We start from the raw sequence: 19,774 nt of genomic DNA, 5'->3' as shown, positions 1-19,774 counted from the left end.
GCACGCTAGCGTGTGTCTTAGGTTTTTCTGAATGACACTATCAGCACCTTCAATGTAAGATATCCTTTTTGGGATAGATTTCAAGTAGGCCTCATATAGCAGAAACTAGTTATTTTGAGAATGGCAAATTTGGGAATAGTTTTTCAACCCAGAACAAAAAGTGTGCTTTTACGGTCACTACAAATAACTTGACCAGCTAAAACAGTACAGATTTGGTTTAAAAGAAATGTCAGGTCTATTTTTTAGGCGCTGGGTGACAGGCTCAACTTGCCCCTGATGTAGTATATGGCCAAAAAATAACCACACTGTTGATGGTTAAATGCACTTGGGTGACACAGGCTCAGCCTGCACCAGATGTAGTAAACTGCCAAAAAAATAATCAGACTGTTGATGGTTAAATGCACTTCGGTGACACAGGCTCAGCCTGCAGCTGATGTAGTATATGGCCAAAAAATAACCAGACTGTTGATGGTTAAATGCACTTCGGTGACACAGGCTCAGCCTGCAGCTGATGTAGGATATAGCACAAAATAACCAGACTGTTGATGGTTAAATGCACTTCGGTGACACAGGCTCAGCCTGCAGCTGATGTAGGATATAGCACAAAATAACCACACTATTGATGGTTAAAAGCACTTGGTGGTAGCTTGTGCTGGCGCACCACAAGCCACAAAATGGCCGCCGATCACCCCAGAAAAAAAGTGATCTAAAAACGCTCTGGGCAGCCTCAAAAAAGTGAGCAAGTCAATATTAGCACTTCAATGATCCACAGCTGCAGATCGATCACAGAATGAAGTCTTTTGGAGGAGTTAATCTGCCTAATCTCGCCCTAACGTCGCAGCTGCAACCTCTCCCTATGCTTGAATCAGCAGAGTGACGTGCAGCGCTACGTGACCCAAGCTTATATAGAGGCTGGGTCACATGCTGCACTGGCCAATCACAGCCATGCCAATAGTAGGCAAGGCTGTGATGGCCTCTTGGGGCAAGTAGTATGACGCTTGTTGATTGGCTGCTTTGCAGCCTTTCAAAAAGCGCCAAGAAAGCGCCGAACACCGAACCCGAACCCGGACTTTTACGAAAATGTAGGGGTTCGGGTCCGTGTCACGGACACCTCAAAATTCGGTACGAACCCGAACTATACAGTTCGGGTTCGCTCATCCCTAGTGGTCAGTGGGCCTAAGCATGTTGATCAAAACATAAACAAGGGCCTCAATGAAGATGTTAAAAAATTATGCTAAGTAGCAGTAGATCAATGCATGGTATACAGATGTGCGATCCGTGTGTCTTTTTCTACAGATTTGAAACACATAAAATGTTACCTGCTGATTGCCATGTTTTAAGATGAAGGAATAAAGCAGAGAATGTATTTAATCCTAGATTGAATTATTCGGGATGAGTACTTTCAATCTGACATCAGTGTGTTATGCCCGAATACTATCTTTACAGAAGAAATCCTCAAATGGGTGAGCCCCTATCCAATGTTTTAAAAACTTTATTTTTTTCAGTTGTAGATGTTTTCCTGGTATGAAACATTTGTATGCCTAATAGGATTTCACACAGATTTCAAGCCTAAATACAGTATACTATGGCATCCTTGTAAGAAAACTGAAAAGGCTAAACAACTCTAAAGAATAAAATATGGCGAGAGGCCATTTAAAAATAATGTCTATAGGTACAGTAGACACTATACTACAAATACAATGGATGGTTTCCTAGACTATTTTCATGTAAACAGAGGCTCTAATATCTAAAGAACTGAACCATTTATTATATAAACTGAAAAATTGTTGTAGATTTACTAATATTCAAGAAGACAATGGAGGAGTTATCAGAACTAGTGCACTGTATGTGAAGACGTTGTCCACATGAACCAAACAGATCTGTTTGCAAAGATGTACAGTACGCTCCAATTTGAGGAAATGCCCCTACTTAACCACCTCAGCCCCCAGTGCTTAAACACCCTGAAAGACCAGGCCACTTTTTACACTTCTGACCTACACTACTTTCACCGTTTATTGCTCGGTCATGCAACTTACCACCCAAATGAATTTTACCTCCTTTTCTTCTCACTAATAGAGCTTTCATTTGGTGGTATTTCATTGCTGCTGACATTTTTACTTTTTTTGTTATTAATCGAAATTTAACGATTTTTTTGCAAAAAAATGACATTTTTCACTTTCAGTTGTAAAATTTTGCAAAAAAAAACGACATCCATATAGAAATTTTGCTCTAAATTTATAGTTCTACATGTCTTTGATAAAAAAAAAATGTTTGGGTAAAAAAAAAAATGGTTTGGGTAAAAGTTATAGCGTTTACAAACTATGGTACAAAAATGTGAATTTCCGCTTTTTGAAGCAGCTCTGACTTTCTGAGCACCTGTCATGTTTCCTGAGGTTCTACAATGCCCAGACAGTACAAACACCCCACAAATGACCCCATTTCTGAAAGTACACACCCTAAGGTATTCGCTGATGGGCATAGTGAGTTCATAGAACTTTTTATTTTTTGTCACAAGTTAGCGGAAAATGATGATTTTTTTTTTTTTTTTTTTTTCTTACAAAGTCTCATATTCCACTAACTTGTGACAAAAAATAAAAAGTTCTATGAACTCACTATGCCCATCAGCGAATACCTTGGGGTCTCTTCTTTCCAAAATGGGGTCACTTGTGGGGTAGTTATACTGCCCTGGCATTCTAGGGGCCCAAATGTGTGGTAAGGAGTTTGAAATCAAATTCTGTAAAAAATGACCTGTGAAATCCGAAAGGTGCTCTTTGGAATATGGGCCCCTTTGCCCACCTAGGCTGCAAAAAAGTGTCACACATCTGGTATCTCCGTACTCAGGAGAAGGTGGGGAATGTGTTTTGGGGTGTCATTTTATATATACCCATGCTGGGTGAGAGAAATATCTTGGCAAAAGACAACTTTTCCCATTTTTTTATACAAAGTTGTCATTTGACCAAGATATTTATCTCACCCAGCATGGGTATATGTAAAAAGACACCCCAAAACACATTCCTCAACTTCTCCTGAGTACGGGGATACCAGATGTGTGACACTTTTTTGCAGCCTAGGTGGGCAAAGGGGCCCATATTCCAAAGAGCACCTTTCGGATTTCACTCCTCATTTTTTCCTGAATTTGATTTCAAACTCCTTACCACACATTTGGGCCCCTAGAATACCAGGGCAGTATAACTACCCAACAAGTGACCCCATTTTGGAAAGAAGACACCCCAAGGTATTCCGTGAGGGGCATGGCGAGTTCCTAGAATTTTTTATTTTTTGTCACAAGTTAGTGGAAAATTATGATTTTTTTTTTTTTTTTCATACAAAGTCTCATATTCCACAAACTTGTGACAAAAAATAAAAACTTCCATGAACTCACTATGCCCATCAGCGAATACCTTGGGGTCTCTTCTTTCCAAAATGGGGTCACTTGTGGGGTAGCTATACTGCCCTGGCATTCTAGGGGCCCAAATGTGTGGTAAGTAGGTAAATGACCTGTGAAATCCGAAAGGTGCTCTTTGGAATGTGGGCCCCTTTGCCCACCTAGGCTGCAAAAAAGTGTCACACATCTGGTATCTCTGTATTCAGGAGAAGTTGAGGAATGTGTTTTGGGGTGTCTTTTTACATATACCCATGCTGGGTGAGATAAATATCTTGGTCAAATGCCAACTTTGTATAAAAAAATGGGAAAAGTTGTCTTTTGCCAAGATATTTCTCTCACCCAGCATGGGTATATGTAAAATGACACCCCAAAACACATTCCCCAACTTCTCCCGATTACGGAGATACCAGATGTGTGACACTTTTTTGCAGCCGAGGTGGGCAAAGGGGCCCATATTCAAAAGAGCACCTTTCGGATTTCACAGGTCATTTTTTACAGAATTTGATTTCAAACTCCTTACCACACATTTGGGCCCCTAGAATGCCAGGGCAGTATAACTACCCCACAAGTGACCCCATTTTGGAAAGAAGAGACCCCAAGGTATTCGCTGATGGGCATAGTGAGTTCATGGAAGTTTTTATTTTTTGTCACAAGTTAGTGGAATATGAGACTTTGTATGAAAAAAAAAAAAAAAAAAAAAAGCATTTTCCACTAACTTGTGACAAAAAATAAAAAATTCTAGGAACTCGCCATGCCCCTCACGGAATACCTTGGGGTGTCTTCTTTCCAAAATGGGGTCACTTGTGGGGTAGTTATACTGCCCTGGCATTTTCCAGGGGCCCTAATGTGTGGTAAGTAGGTAAATGACCTGTGAAATCCTAAAGGTGCTCTTTGGAATATGGGCCCCTTTGCCCACCTAGGCTGCAAAAAAGTGTCACACATGTGGTATCGCCGTATTCAGGAGAAGTTGGGGAATGTGTTTTGGGGTGTCATTTTACATATACCCATGCTGGGTGAGAGAAATATCTTGGCAAAAGACAACTTTTCCCATTTTTTTATACAAAGTTGGCATTTGACCAAGATATTTCTCTCACCCAGCATGGGTATATGTAAAATGACACCCCAAAACACATTCCCCAACTTCTCCTGAGTACGGCGATACCAGATGTGTGACACTTTTTTGCAGCCTAGATGCGCAAAGGTGCCCAAATTCCTTTTAGGAGGGCATTTTTAGACATTTGGATACCAGACTTCTTCTCACGCTTTGGGGCCCCTAGAATGCCAGGGCAGTATAAATACCCCACATGTGACCCCATTTTGGAAAGAAGACACCCCAAGGTATTCAATGAGGGGCATGGCGAGTTCATAGAAATTTTTTTTTTTTGGCACAAGTTAGCGGAAATTGATATTTTTAATTTTTTTCTCACAAAGTCTCCCGTTCCGCTAACTTGGGACAAAAATTTCAATCTTTCATGGACTCAATATGCCCCTCACGGAATACCTGGGGGTGTCTTCTTTCCGAAATGGGGTCACATGTGGGGTATTTATACTGCCCTGGCATTCTAGGGGCCCTAAAGCGTGAGAAGAAGTCTGGAATATAAATGTCTAAAAAATTTTACGCATTTGGATTCCGTGAGGGGTATGGTGAGTTCATGTGAGATTTTATTTTTTGACACAAGTTAGTGGAATATGAGACTTTGTAAGAAAAAATAAAATAAATTCCGCTAACTTGGGCCAAAAAAATATCTGAATGGAGCCTTACAGAGGGGTGATCAATGACAGGGGGGTGATCAATGACAGGGGGGGTGATCAATGACAGGGGGGTGATCAATGACAGGGGGGTGATCAATGACAGGGGGGTGATCAATGACAGGGGGGTGATCAGGGAGTCTATATGGGGTGATAACCACAGTCATTGATCACGCCCGTGTAAGGCTTCATTCAGACGTCCGGATGCGTTTTGCGGATCCGATCCATCTATCAGTGCATCCGTAAAAATCATGCGGACATCTGAATGGAGCTTTACAGGGGGGTAATCAATGACAGGGGGGTAATCAGGGAGTCTATATGGGGTGATCACCACAGTCATTGATCATGCCCCTGTAAGGCTTCATTCAGACGTCCGGATGCGTTTTGCGGATCCGATCCATCTATCAGTGCATCCGTAAAAATCATGCGGACATCTGAATGGAGCTTTACAGGGGGGTAATCAATGACAGGGGGGTAATCAATGACAGGGGGGTGATCAGGGAGTCTATATGGGGTGATCACCACAGTCATTGATCATGCCCCTGTAAGGCTTCATTCAGACGTCCGGATGCGTTTTGCGGATCCGATCCATCTATCAGTGCATCCGTAAAAATCATGCGGACATCTGAATGGAGCTTTACAGGGGGGTAATCAATGACAGGGGGGTGATCACCACAGTCATTGATCATGCCCCTGTAAGGCTTCATTCAGACGACCGGATGCGTTTTGCGGATCCGATCCATGTATCAGTGCATCCGTAAAAATCATGCGGACATCTGAATGGAGCTTTACAGGGGGGTAATCAATGACAGGGGGGTAATCAATGACAGGGGGGTGATCAGGGAGTCTATATGGGGTGATCACCACAGTCATTGATCACGCCCCTGTAAGGCTTCATTCAGACGTCCGGATGCGTTTTGCGGATCCGATCCATCTATCAGTGGATCCGTAAAAATCATGCGGACGTCTGAATGGAGCTTTACAGGGGGTTGATCAATGACAGGGGGGTAATCAATGACAGGGGGGTGATCAGGGAGTCTATATGGGGTGATCAGGGGTGATCAGGGGTGATTAGGGGTGATCAGGGGCTAATAAGGGGTTAATAAGTGACGGGGGGGGGGGGTGTAGTGTAGTGTAGTGGTGCTTGGTGCTACTTTACTGAGCTACCTGTGTCCTCTGGTGGTCGATCCAAACAAAGGGGACCACCAGAGGACCAGGTAGCAGGTATATTAGACGCTGTTATCAAAACAGCGTCTAATATACCTGTTAGGGGTTAAAAAAAACACATCTCCAGCCTGTCAGCGAACGATCGCCGCTGGCAGGCTGGAGATCAACTCTCTTACCTTCCGTTCCTGTGAGCGCGCGCGCCTGTGTGCGCGCGTTCACAGGAAGTCTCGCGACTCGCGAGATGACGCGTATATGCGTGACTGTGCGCAGCGCTGCCACCTCCGGAACGCGATCCTGCGTTAGGCGGTCCGGAGGTGGTTAAAGGGGTTGTCCCAAAAAACATATTCTAGTTTTCAAACCAGCAACTGGATCTGAACATTTTTGTAATTGCATGTAAATTAAAATTTTGCATAGCCACTGAGTTATTCAATAAAATGTATCTGTATAGCGCCACCTGCTGTTTGTTTTTTTTCTTATTTCTTTGTCCTGCTCACTGAGATGGCAGCACAAAGCTCAGTTTCATGCTTAAACTGCCTCCTGAGCTGTGATAGAGAGAGAGCTGCAGCAGAAAAGACATTCCCCTTGAGCTGCCGGCTTGATATAAATCTAGCAGAGCAATGAATGGGGAGATCTCTGGATCCTTTTGAAGTATAGGGCTGGTGTCAAGGTCTTACCTTGTCCTCATGGTCGCAGCCATTTTGGACATATGCAGACTGCGGTCTCTTATAACCTCTGAGTGCATCAACACTTGCCTGCTGCCTGGGCGTCGCACAGTGATGATGTGGCAACACCTGACTATATCAGTCTGCTCAGGCTTCAGGTTCATTGCCCTTGCGTTTTTGCTCCAAGGTGCATCTCTGGCAGTCTGAGCTCCTTGTGTGTTCCTGTGTATGATCCGGCCTGGCTGACGTTTCCTCTGACTCTCGACCCCGCATCGGCAAATGTACCCGCTTTGGATCTGACCCCGGCTTGGACGACTACCCACTTTGGACCTGATTCTGACTTGGATGACTACCTGCATTGGACTTCACCAGCTTCTTCCTAACCTCGCTGTCCCTGATTAATATTTATTTATGTTCCTTTAAATAAATGACTTTATTTTACCTGCGTTTGCATGTGGTCTGGTTTCCTGGCTCCCGTGACAGCTGGTTCTCTTTGTTAGAAAGAGATTGTCATGTACTACTGTATATGATGTCTGATTTTAAATTTTTACATTAGTTATGGGATAACTCCTTTAAGTATTCATATGTATTTATACTTAGGGCATTTTAATCTAGAAATTCAGGAGTACTTCAAAAATGCTTCAGATTTTTTTTATTTATTGTGGTTTCCTTACCACTATGTACTATGAACACTGCTGCTTTAGTCTACTTTCACACTCACGTTTTGGCTTTCCAGTTGTGAGATCCGTTCAGGGCTCTCACAAGCGGTCCAAAACAGTTCAGTTTGCATTCCAATGCATTCTGAATGGAAAAGGATCGGCTCAGAATGCATTAGTTTGCATCAGTTCAGTCTCCATTCCGCTTTGGAGACGGACACCAAACCGCTGCTCGCACACAATGTAAGTCAATGGGGACAGATTCGTTTTCACTGACACAATCTGGCACAATAGAAAACGGATCCGTCCTCCATTGACTTTTAATGGTGTTGAAGACGGATCTGTCTTGGCTATGTTACAGATAATACAAACGGATCCGTTCTGAACGGATGCAGACGGTAGTATTATCTGAACGGAACCGTCCATGACGGATCCGTTTGAGAACGCAAGTGTGAAAGTAGCCTTATAACTTGCATGTTTTTGGGGATTACATGACCCAAATTTACTCTTTTTCTAAAGTATATTACAAAAAAGGTCAAGAATTATTACCTGGGGATTACTATATGACATGAAATTATTTTCATTTTTAACTATTTTCTCCTGCTGACATTTTAATAACAAGAATAACCAAATGATCATCTCTATAAAAATTATACACAAATTAAACCACATGTAACACAAAACAGCCCAAAAAACAAATAGCGTGCCGTTGTGTTGCAATATTTTGCCTTATGTGTGGATGTTGTGCAGTTCAATTAAAAAAATGAAATAAAAAATTAAAGGAGTAAACCAGACATGAAACCAGTATGAAAAATATAGCTTAACATGGATAAATGATTGTTTAGTTAGAGTATATCATGTAATGCATGTCTAGTTTCTAAGACTGTCTATACACTCATCATACTTTACTCACTTGCCAAATTTGCTCTTCGCTAAGTGATGTCAGATGATCACTCTTCAGGACCTCTCTGAGCAGACGGAAGGGCAGTGCAAGAACTTCTTCCGGGTGACTTTTCAAAAGCTCTGACAAGTGCTTTACTAGAAAGTCCACCACTGCTGTCTCCAGCAATGTCAGATTAAACAAGTCAGCTAGTTTATACAGGTCCAAGTAATTAAAGCTACTTAGTTCCTGAAAGACAAAAGAAATATAGACAGTTAATAAACTGCAAAGTGGAGGACGTGTGTAGTTATAGTATTCGGATTTTTTTTTTTACACTGCATAAACTGCTCAGAACACTTTTATACTAAGTTGACGCCATGCTTTTCACTTGAGCTGTTGTACCACATTTTGCTAATGTTGCCTGTTGTATCCCTTATAAACTATAGGAATACTGCATACACCTGGTTTCATACTGGACAAGATTTTTTGAGGCCTAGGGTTCTGATGGAACTTGATCTTTATCAAAAAGATGTCATCTGTAGTAATAAAAGCATAAGAAGTGATCGTAAAGAGTGAAAAAAACTGAAACAGAACACTCTAAACAAATAGTTTCCTAGGTAAATATATAGACAACAATGATACAGTTCCTTCAAGGGAACCCCTATAAACCATTCCTACAATGATGTTTGTGAGGAAAAGACCTTTCTAAACTGATAGCTATTACTCCCCAGTAAAAAATTATTTAGAAAAACTGCCAAGTCGTACGCAAATTCCATCAAAGTGTCTTGTGCCAGTCACCAGTCCATTGGTTGATGCGCATGATGCTTCCTACATTTGCTTCAAGTCTCACACTGTGTGAGCATAGAATTAAGTTCTGTTTTAAAAAATGCATCGGCCACGTACTCATTTCTGTATCATCAAAAAGAGAAAATCTGCACATGTACAAGAAATTAATTCTATGTCGACCCACGGGAAACTGTGTATGCAAACTATATCATGCGGCAACATCAGCACAATGCAACTATGCTAGACAAGCTCTATTGTGGTATCATCATCACTACTGGATAAAACGATGGTAAATAGATAGGCTCTACTGCGACATATTCAAAGATGAATGGAAACAGACCGTATTGTGACATCACCAGAATGAAACACTGCCGTGGAAAAAAATGAAACCGCATTGTGACATCATACTAATGAAAGTGTGCCCGGGTATAAAGACAAACACTATTGTGACATCACCAGAATGTACCAATGCCTAGGAATGAAGACAATCTCTACTGTAATATGAAATATACCACTGGCTACTGACGTGCCATCCTGCCATCCTTGGCAGGGAAAGGGTTAAAGGGGATTGTGGTTCTAGCTACCATACAATACAAGGTACAACCTTTATAAATGAGTCCCAGTAAGAGCTGCATATACCTGCAGGTGTCACTTTCAACCCGATTTCTGAAAACTATTGTGACATCACTGCAATGTACAGTGACACTGCCTAGCAAGAAAGGCAATCTCTGTGATAATGTCAGAATAAAACTTTACCTAGGAATTTAAACACTATTTGAAGCAAACAAAAAGAGACAAAATCTGTTGCGATCTCATAACAAGGAAAAAAACTAATAATAATTTGGCATTATCCCAATTCAACTCTACTAAGGTAGAAAAACAAAAAACTATATTGTGAAATCGCAAAAATTAAATTCTGCCTAGGTATTATAGGGAATATGTCTATGTATAATTTTTTCTCCTAAATAAAACTAAATAGTTACCTGTCGCTAATTGTTTTAATTCTATTTTGTGTACATAATTATGGGGTCAGCCATTTTGCCCAAGCTACTTTTAACAGCCTTTAAGGCGGCCACACATATTAGTCTAAAATTTAGACTCTAAATGGACAATTTCAAACAAACTGATCTTTCATTGGGTGAAACTTAAAGGGGTTGTCCGGGTTCAGAGCTGAACATGGACATAAGCTCCCCTTCACTCATTTACCATGTCTGAGTGGCGCATCAGAGTATTTCTAGCTCCGATGCTCCCTCTTGCCCTGCGCTGTCAGTGTTATTCAATACATTCCAGAACGCTAAGACCTCGTCTACTTCTCAGTTTTTCCCTGACGTGCGCTGTCCGCATTTTCTGCGGACAGCACACGTACCCATTGATTTAAATGTATCTGTTTACATTTCAGTGCCTGTGGGTCAGTAAAAAAATCACGGAGACATGCACTACTTTGATCCGAGATGTGGACCAAGCACGCCCATAGAAGTCTATCGGTCCATGAAAATCAAGGACACACCACGGATGGTATCTATTTTTCACTGAAGACTGATAGAAGATTCTTTGGAAATTAATTTTCAGCTGAGCAACGTCATTGAATTATGGATGACACACAGATGGTAAAAACGGGCACACGGACCAACCACAGATTCTTCACGGATGAAACACGTCCGCTTTTTTTCACAGACATGTCACTGACACATAAATGTGGATGAGGCCTAAGGCCCCTTTCACACGGGCGAGTTTTCCACGCGGGTGCACTGCGTGACGTGCACGCATTGCACCCACACTGAATCCTGACCCATTCATTTCAATGGGGCTGTGTACATGAGCAATGTTTTTCACGCATCACTTGTGTGTTGCGTGAAAATCGCAGCCTGTTCTATATTCTCGTTTTTCATGCAACGCAGGCTCCATAGAAGTGAGTGGGGCTGCGTGAAAATCGCATTGCATCCGCAAGCAAGTGCGGATGCAATGCGATTGTCACGGATGGTTGCTAAGGAGATGATGAGATGAGCCCCGGGACCCCATTAAAGTCCATTTACTGTATTATTTTCCATTATAACATGGTTATAATGGAAAACATTAGCATTCTTTAATACACTAAGGGTTAAAAAAATAATTAAAAAAAATTACTTATCTCATCCACTTGATTGCGCAGCCCTTATCGTCTTCTTTCGTCTTCTTGCAGGACCTGGAAAAGGACCTTTGATGATGCAATCGTGCTCACCACGTGGTGACCGCGATGACGTCAGCGCAAGTCTTTTGCAGGTCCTGCAAGAAGAAGAAAGAAGACGATAAGGGCTGCGTGATCAAGTGGATGAGGTAAGTAATTTTTTTATAATTTTTAACCCTTAATGGACATTTTACTTAGCATTCTGTATTAAAGAATGCTATTATTTTCCATTATAACCATGTTATAATGGAAAATAATGAAATCTACAGAACACCAAACCGAAACCCGAACTTCAGTGAAGAAGTCCGTGTTTGGGTTTGGGTACAACATTCCGTTTTTTATCATGTGCCTGCAAAACGCATTAAAATGCTTTGCACTCGCGCGGAAAAAACTGAACAACGTAACGCAATCACAGACAAAACTGACTGAAATTGTGTGCGCACTCGCGTGGGTTTCCCACAATGCACTCGCAACTCATCCGGCCCTTACCCGCAACGCTTGTGTAAAAGAGGCCTTATGGGTTACATAGCATTATAAATCAATATAATGCTATGCAATCCTATCAGTGATTTGTAGGGCAGGACGGGAGCTCTGGCAGACCCACACTGCAAGTTCAATGCATTGAACTTGCTTGTGTGAAACCAGTCTAATCATGCCTGTGATGATAACGAGCTGACTGGTGAAAAGTGATTTGTACAGACCAAGAATTGTCACCTATAGGCTTAGTGGCCAGTGCAAAAACTGCAGGAATTGAAGCTTATTTTTAGATAATGACATAGAAAGTAAATGCTTTATGTAAACAATAGGTCATTTCCTGATCAGAAATTTTGAGACATCACAACAACAGAGCTCAGTCTATGGCAATAGTAAAAAAATAAAAAGCAGTTTTCTAAGAAATTCTCTAGAACTGTTGACATCACAACAGTGAAACTGCTTAAGACAAACATTAATGTGGCATTATCATTAGAGATATGCAAAGTTTTTAAAAAATATATTCGGCAGCTTTGCTGAAGTTAGCCAAGAAAAGTGATTCATTACAAATTCATTTATCACAAATCGCTATAAATCAGGTACATACCCAGGCCACTCTGCCTTAGGAGCAGAAATGCTGTGGGCAGGTTGCGGCCAAGCTGCGGTGAAGAGCCACTCAGCCAATTAGCCCGCAGCTGCCTTTAATTTGATAATAAAGACCACACTATATAGTCCTTCTTCATTGTTAATGGTCGCACAGCACTTTTAATGCACCTTTAAACAGAGGATATTTCGGGTATGGGGTTTTGCTGGTTAGGTGGGGGCACAATATGCTGGCATACCCACTTCTCCAACCCCAGTGCCCTCCTGCTCTACAGCTGGGAGCCCTTATTTTGCCATCTGCTTTTCCTCCTTTTCCACGTCATCTAATATTGATGAGAATATGTCATAAGGAACATCCAGCTCCACCTCTCTCTGCATCTTGCTGACTTTTCTAGGAAGTAAAGCCAGCAAAAGATGAGAATGGTCATCATTATGACCTGGCACCCTAAGGGGTGCAGACTGGATGGTATTGGTTGGCACACTGAGCACTGGAATAATAAAGGCTTTTATCTAATTGGTATTGCATTCTTTTATTAATAGTTTTCAGCATGAGTACTTGCCACGTCTCTCCCTATGATCAGCTACCAGGACAATGGCGGAGACCATAGAGGATGAGGGTTTTTATAGGGCTGTGACATCACAGGGGATAGTTATCTGTGGATTGGCTGGCAGCACAGCATTATGGATGATCTTGCGTTCCTGGGCTTCTCTCCTCTACACTTAGTTTCGCTTCGTAACACATGCAGCTGCCATTTTAGGAAAACCTGATTCGTTACCATGAAATGTAAGGAAATTCAGATTTATTGTGAATCAAAGTTTTCCTAAACTTTGGACCGAATTCTGCTTCGAATGCTTCACGCAACACTAATTATCACCACTGACAACAAAGTTATAAAGACAAACACTATTGTGAAATGCAACTCAGTTTTGGAAAACAGACAAATATTATTTGTCACTGGCCCCGACCCCTCCACACCTCTTTTTGGAATAGTGGCAAGGCCAGCTGAGAAATGGCACTTGTGCAAAAATTTTAAAAGTTGCAAAAGTGGCGTATCTTTATGACAAATCTGCCCCATTTCATTTGTATGGTTTATCCATTGGCTTTCATGTAGAAAGGAATCTAGAAAGCTCCAGTTCTTCATGTATCCATTCTTTTTTCCAGAAAAAAAAGTTCTGCAGACAGGACATTTTCTTCCACCAAATATAGCAGATACTTGATAAAACAGACGTTGACCGAGGATAACAGATGTTCTTAAGCACCCATTCAAACAAAAATAGAGCATAAAAGGACAGATGTGAAAAAGCCCTTACTCATAAGGAACTATAAAGACAAACTCTAATGTGGCATCATAATGAAGGAACTCTGCCTAAGAATACAGATCACTGTCTAGCAATTAGATTAGGAATAATACAGTGAAATCTTCATAATGAAACACATCCCAAACATAAATGCAACAACGCCAAGGAATAAAGACCAAAACTACAATGACATCATCAAACAGAACTCTGTCTTGTAAACATACAAGCATTACAGTGGCATAATCGCAAATACACTTTGCCAAGGACAAAACCAACATTACCAACATTATTGTATCATCATGTTCCTGGCTGAAGGACCGTGTCCAGAGAGTTGTGGTCAATGATTCCTATTCAGAATGGTCCCAGGTTATAAGTGGTGTACCCCAAGGTTCAGTGCTGGGTCCTTTATTATTTAATTTATTTATTAATGATATTGAGGAGGGGATTAATAGCACCATATCTATTTTTGAAGATGACACTAAGCTGTGTAGAACTGTACAGTCTATGGAAGATGTCCATATACTACAAGCTGACTTGAACACTCTGAGTGATTGGGCATCAACTTGGCAAATGAGGTTCAATGTGGACAAATGTAAAGTTATGCATCTTGGTAGTAATAATCTCTGTGCTTCATATGTCCTAGGTGATGTAGCACTGGGAGAGTCACTTATAGAGAACGATTTGGGTGTCCTTGTAGATGGTAGATTAAATTACAGCATACAATGTCAATCAGCTGCTTCTAAGGCCACCAGGATATTGTCATGCATTAAAATAGGCATGGACTCGCGGGCAGGGATGTAATATTACCACTTGTTGCGGCCTTATCTGGAGTTCTGGGCACCAGTCCATAGAAAGGACGCAATACAGCTGGAAAAAGTACAGAGGAGAGCAAAGAGAAGAGACGTCTAAGGGGGGGGGGGGGGGGGGGGGGCACATGATTAACCTATAGAAGTATATAAATGGGCCATACAAAAAATACTGTGAAAAGCTGTTCTATGTAAAATGCGCTCAAAAGACAAGGGGGCACTGCCTCCGACTGGAGAGGAAATAGTTCAGTCTCCGGAAGCATCAAAGCTTCTTTACTGTAAGAACTGTGAATCTGTGGAATAGACTTCCTCAGGACGTGGTCACTGCAGGAACAGTGGACAGTTTTAAAAAGGGTTTAGACGAATTCCTAAAAGTAAACAACATTAATGCATATGAAAACGTCTATAGAAATCTGAGTCTCACTTCCTTCTGGGATTCGCGTCCCCAGCTATCCCTTGGTTGAACTTGATGGACTTATATATTTTTTCAACCATATTAACTATGTAACTATCAAAATGCAACTCTGCTTTGAAACCAATGCATAAAAACAGACTCTATTGTAAGATAATAACAATGAAACTCTGTCTAGGAACAAAGATGCTTACATTGGGCTATGATAACCAAGCGCACTGCTGGATGCGGTGCCTGATGATGATACGTCCAGCAGTCCATGCTCCTAAACTGCATAGATTTAAGTGTTCTTCTACGCCAGAAAACTAGAGTAGAAGATGATAAGTATGGCAGAGCCACCTGGCTGGCCCTCTCCATTGCCACGCCAATTTGTGCGCAATTGCCAAAAGTCCTAAACATGCAGTTTAGTGGTCGAATTAAAATGATAAATCTCCCCTAAACCCTTTTATGACAGTATTACAACAAATAAAGACAAACTCTAATCACCGGAATGCAACTTTGTCAACAAATATAGATGACACTAATATAACGTGTAGAAGAAAAAAATTAACATAGACAAAATGTATTTTCAGCTCATAACAATTAAGTTCTGCCTAGCAATGAAAACAAACATTGTTACATCATCAAATGTAACTCTGCATAGAAAAAAAAGTATCATTGTGATGTCATCAAACTGGAACTCTACTAATGACCTGAAATTCCCCCAGCGCATGCCAGTGTCTTCTCAATGATATGTGCATGCTCTGGAGTCCATGATAGGAAAAAAATAAAAATCAGCGGCAGGAGGGTGGGGGGAGCCAGTCTCTCATAAATATGATAGTAAGGCCTCATGCACACGACCGTTGTGTGCATCCGCGGCCGTTGTTTTTCCGCAGACCCATTGACTTTCAATGGATCCGTGGAAAAATCGGAAAATGCACCGTTTGGCATCCGCGTCCGTGATCCGTGTTTCCAGTCCGTGAAAAAAATATGACCTGGCCTATTTTTTTGACGGACAACGGTTCACGGACCCATTCAAGTCAATGGGTCAGTGAAAAATTACGGATGCACACAAGATTGTCATCCGTGTCCGTGATCCGTGTCCGTTTTTTCCTATCATTTCAAAGGCAAACTTGACTTAGATTTTTTTTTCATTTTTCATGTCCATGGATCCTCCAAAAATCAAGGAAAACCCACGGAAGAAAAAACGGACACGGATCAAGGAACAACGGAAACCGTTTTTGCAGACCGCAAAAAAAACGTCCATGTGCATGAGGCCTAAGACATATCTTTTTTTCTAATCTATTTTTATTTTCTGACTAACAGCATTTAGAAAGGATTAAGAAAATTGCTTTATGGCAGCCACATTGGGCATAGACACAATGGTCTGGAGAGGACCTCTGACTATGAGAGAGTTTTCTGGGCATGTGCAGAGGTCATTGTACAAGAAAAGAATAGATAAGCTTTGACAATCACCTTTTGTGAATGGAGGATCCTGTCGTATCTGTCATTCTAATCCTGCCTGTAATGATATCATCTCTGTGTATAGATGAGCAGGTAACTGCAGTAACGTGATCGGCACAGACCAGGAAGTGACACCTATTATTAGGCTTAGTGGTCAGTGCGAAAACTGCTGAGTTTTATGTTTTTTGTTTAAATATAGATAGTGACATAGAAAATTAAAAACAACAAAAATGTGATTTAAACAATAGGTCATTTTCTGATGACACATTCCATTTAAAGTCACACTACAGGTTATAAACAGTCATTTGACTACTACTTTCAGTTAACCAGTAAAAGACACAGCAGTATATGGAGGGTTACTGTCACTAGTTTATGCTGACCTCAGATAGGACAACAGAAACCTGGCGACAGGTTACCTTTAAAGGGATGCTGTTATCCCCCTTTCAAATGTGATCTCTGACTTGAATAGCTGATCACAATAAGTTCCGCTCCTGGTAACCTCTGTAAACAGCTGGTTTTGCCAAGATAAGCCATGGCATACTATGCATATCCCCTGCAGCAGCCATTGCAGGCCGAGGTCGCACTACATTTTTACGTAAGAGTTAAAAGGCTCCTCTTACCATTTTTGAGGAGTATTTTTAGCCAAAGAGGAGTATGAAAGCTGTAGTAATTAATATATATATATATATATATATATATATACACACTCACCTAAAGAATTATTAGGAACACCTGTTCTATTTCTCATTAATGCAATTATCTAGTCAACCAATCACATGGCAGTTGCTTCAATGCATTTAGGGGTGTGGTCCTGGTCAAGAAAATCTCCTGAACTCCAAACTGAATGTCAGAATGGGAAAGAAAGGTGATTTAAGCAATTTTGAGCGTGGCATGGTTGTTGGTGCCAAACGGGCCGGTCTAAGTATTTCACAATCTGCTCAGTTACTGGGATTTTCACGCACAACCATTTCTAGGGTTTACAAAGAATGGTGTGAAAAGGGAAAAACATCCAGTATGCGGCAATCCTGTGGGCAAAAATGCCTTGTGGATGCTAGAGGTCAGAGGAGAATGGGCCGACTGATTCAAGCTGATAGAAGAGCAACGTTGACTGAAATAACCACTCTTTACAACCGAGGTATGCAGCAAAGCATTTGTGAAGCCACAACACGCACAACCTTGAGGCAGATGGGCTACAACAGCAGAAGACCCCACCGGGTACCACTCATCTCCACTACAAATAGGAAAAAGAGGCTACAATTTGCACGAGCTCACCAAAATTGGACTGTTGAAGACTGGAAAAATGTTGCCTGGTCTGATGAGTCTCGATTTCTGTTGAGACATTCAAATGGTAGAGTCCGAATTTGGCATAAACAGAATGAGAACATGTATCCATCCTCTGATGGCTACTTCCAGCAGGATAATGCACCATGTCACAAAGCTAGAATCATTTCAAATTGGTTTCTTGAACATGACAATGAGTTCACTGTACTAAAATGGCCCCCACAGTTACCAGATCTCAACCCAATAGAGCATCTTTGGGATGTGGTGGAACGGTAGCTTCGTGCCCTGGATGTGCATCCTTCAAATCTCCATCAACTGCAAGATGCTATCCTATCAATATGTGTCAACACTTCTAAAGAATGCTATCAGCACCTTGTTGAATCAATGCCACGTAGAATTAAGGCAGTTCTGAAGGCAAAAGGGGGTCCAACACCGTATTAGTATGGTGTTCCTAATAATTCTTTAGGTGAGTGTATATACATAGGCCTAAATAAAGTTAAGAGGCTGCTATTTATGCAGGGAAACCATTACCAGTCTACTCTAGAACTGTACTCCATGCATAATTTAGCAAATGTAGACAATTTTAAATTTATCTGACTTTTATGCAATTTAAAACCTCATGTAAAACTAAAGACAAACATTGCAATATATGAAAAACAATAAATCCAGAAATGCAGACAGGCACCATTATGAAATCATGAGAATGAAAGACAAGCACTGTTGCGAGGTCATTTCAATGGAACACAACAAAGGCATAGACAAAACAGTTGTGAAATCATCACAACCATAGAACAAATCATATGAATAAACTCACACTGTATTGTGACATCATGATAATGAAAGTCTGCTTAGGAATAAAGACAAACACTTGTGACAAAATCACAAAGAAACTACTCCAACCAATATACAGACATAATCACACTGGAACTCTACACTAACCACTATTGTGACCATAGGCCGCACTACATTTTTTCTGGAAGAGTCAAAATACTCATTTTAGCAGTTTTGAGGGGTACTTTCAGCCAAAGAAGAGTATGCAATAAAATGCTGGTTATTGTTACAGAAAAAAATGTATTAAAATGGAAATTACATTTTAAATGTCACTTCTATTTTGCTTTAATTCCTCTGGAACACATACAGCGTTAACAAAGTGTCTAAATTCAGTTTTGAACAATTTAAAGTTGTCTAGTCTCTAAAATCGCGTCACTTGGGGGTGGTTTCTATTATGTAAGTCCCTCAAAGTCATTTTGGAAATTTCCTTGAAAATTTGAAAAATTGCTTCAAAATTCTAAGCCTTCTAGCACCTTAAAAAAATAAAATGATATTTACAAAATGATGCCAATATAATGTAGACATATTGCAAATGTTAATAACTATGACCATAGTTATATTTTATAAAATTGCTAATTTTGCCAAAGTTTGGTCTTTTTGTTTATAAAGTTAAAACATATCAATTCAAATTTACCACTAACTTGAAGTACAATGCTTTACAAAAAACTATCTGAAAAAAACGGGGTTAGATGTCGCACAAGGATATCTGAAAACCAAAAAAGGTGCACCTTACCAATCGAAAACACTCACTCGATCGCTATAAAATGAAAATGAAGGAAAAGAGCAGGGCACTCTCAGAAATTTCGGACCATTAAGAGAACCATTTTAAAAAATATATATATTTATTGATATACTAAATATTCTCAAACGATAGAACTCGCTATAAAAACATAAAATCCTAAATGTTTGTTAATAACAGCAGTTAATATATCTAAATAGCAGCAAGTTATATCTAAATAATATTCAAATAAATAATACGCAGCCCAAACAACAGTATATCGATGGTGATAATCTAAAATGTCCAAACTAAAATATATCGAAGGTAAGTATTGAGTCCACCTCTATAGTATAAAGATCACCACTAGGGAACCATAGGTGAAAAAATCAAATATTCTCAATCGGAAGATCTAATGTATGATAGTATCCCAAAAAAGGTTCAATCAGGCCCCCTTGTGGGTC

The 19,774-nt window shown here is 40.6% G+C and overlaps 1 protein-coding gene across 1 annotated transcript in view; it reads right to left on the bottom strand.

Annotated features, from left to right (window-relative positions):
* Positions 1-19,774, bottom strand: part of KLHL32 (kelch like family member 32) — a 316,085-nt gene that overhangs the window by 116,135 nt on the left and 180,176 nt on the right. The window contains exon 6 of the mRNA XM_040428786.1: positions 8,533-8,748. Coding sequence (XP_040284720.1) covers positions 8,533-8,748 — 216 coding nt within the window. The remainder of the gene's footprint in view (positions 1-8,532; positions 8,749-19,774) is intronic.

This window comes from Bufo bufo, chromosome 4 (genome assembly GCF_905171765.1).
Source record: "Bufo bufo chromosome 4, aBufBuf1.1, whole genome shotgun sequence".
In the NCBI taxonomy this organism is placed as follows: Eukaryota; Metazoa; Chordata; class Amphibia; order Anura; family Bufonidae; genus Bufo; species Bufo bufo.
Note: the sequence above shows the minus strand (reverse complement) of the source record. Positions and strands in the feature narration are given on the sequence as shown.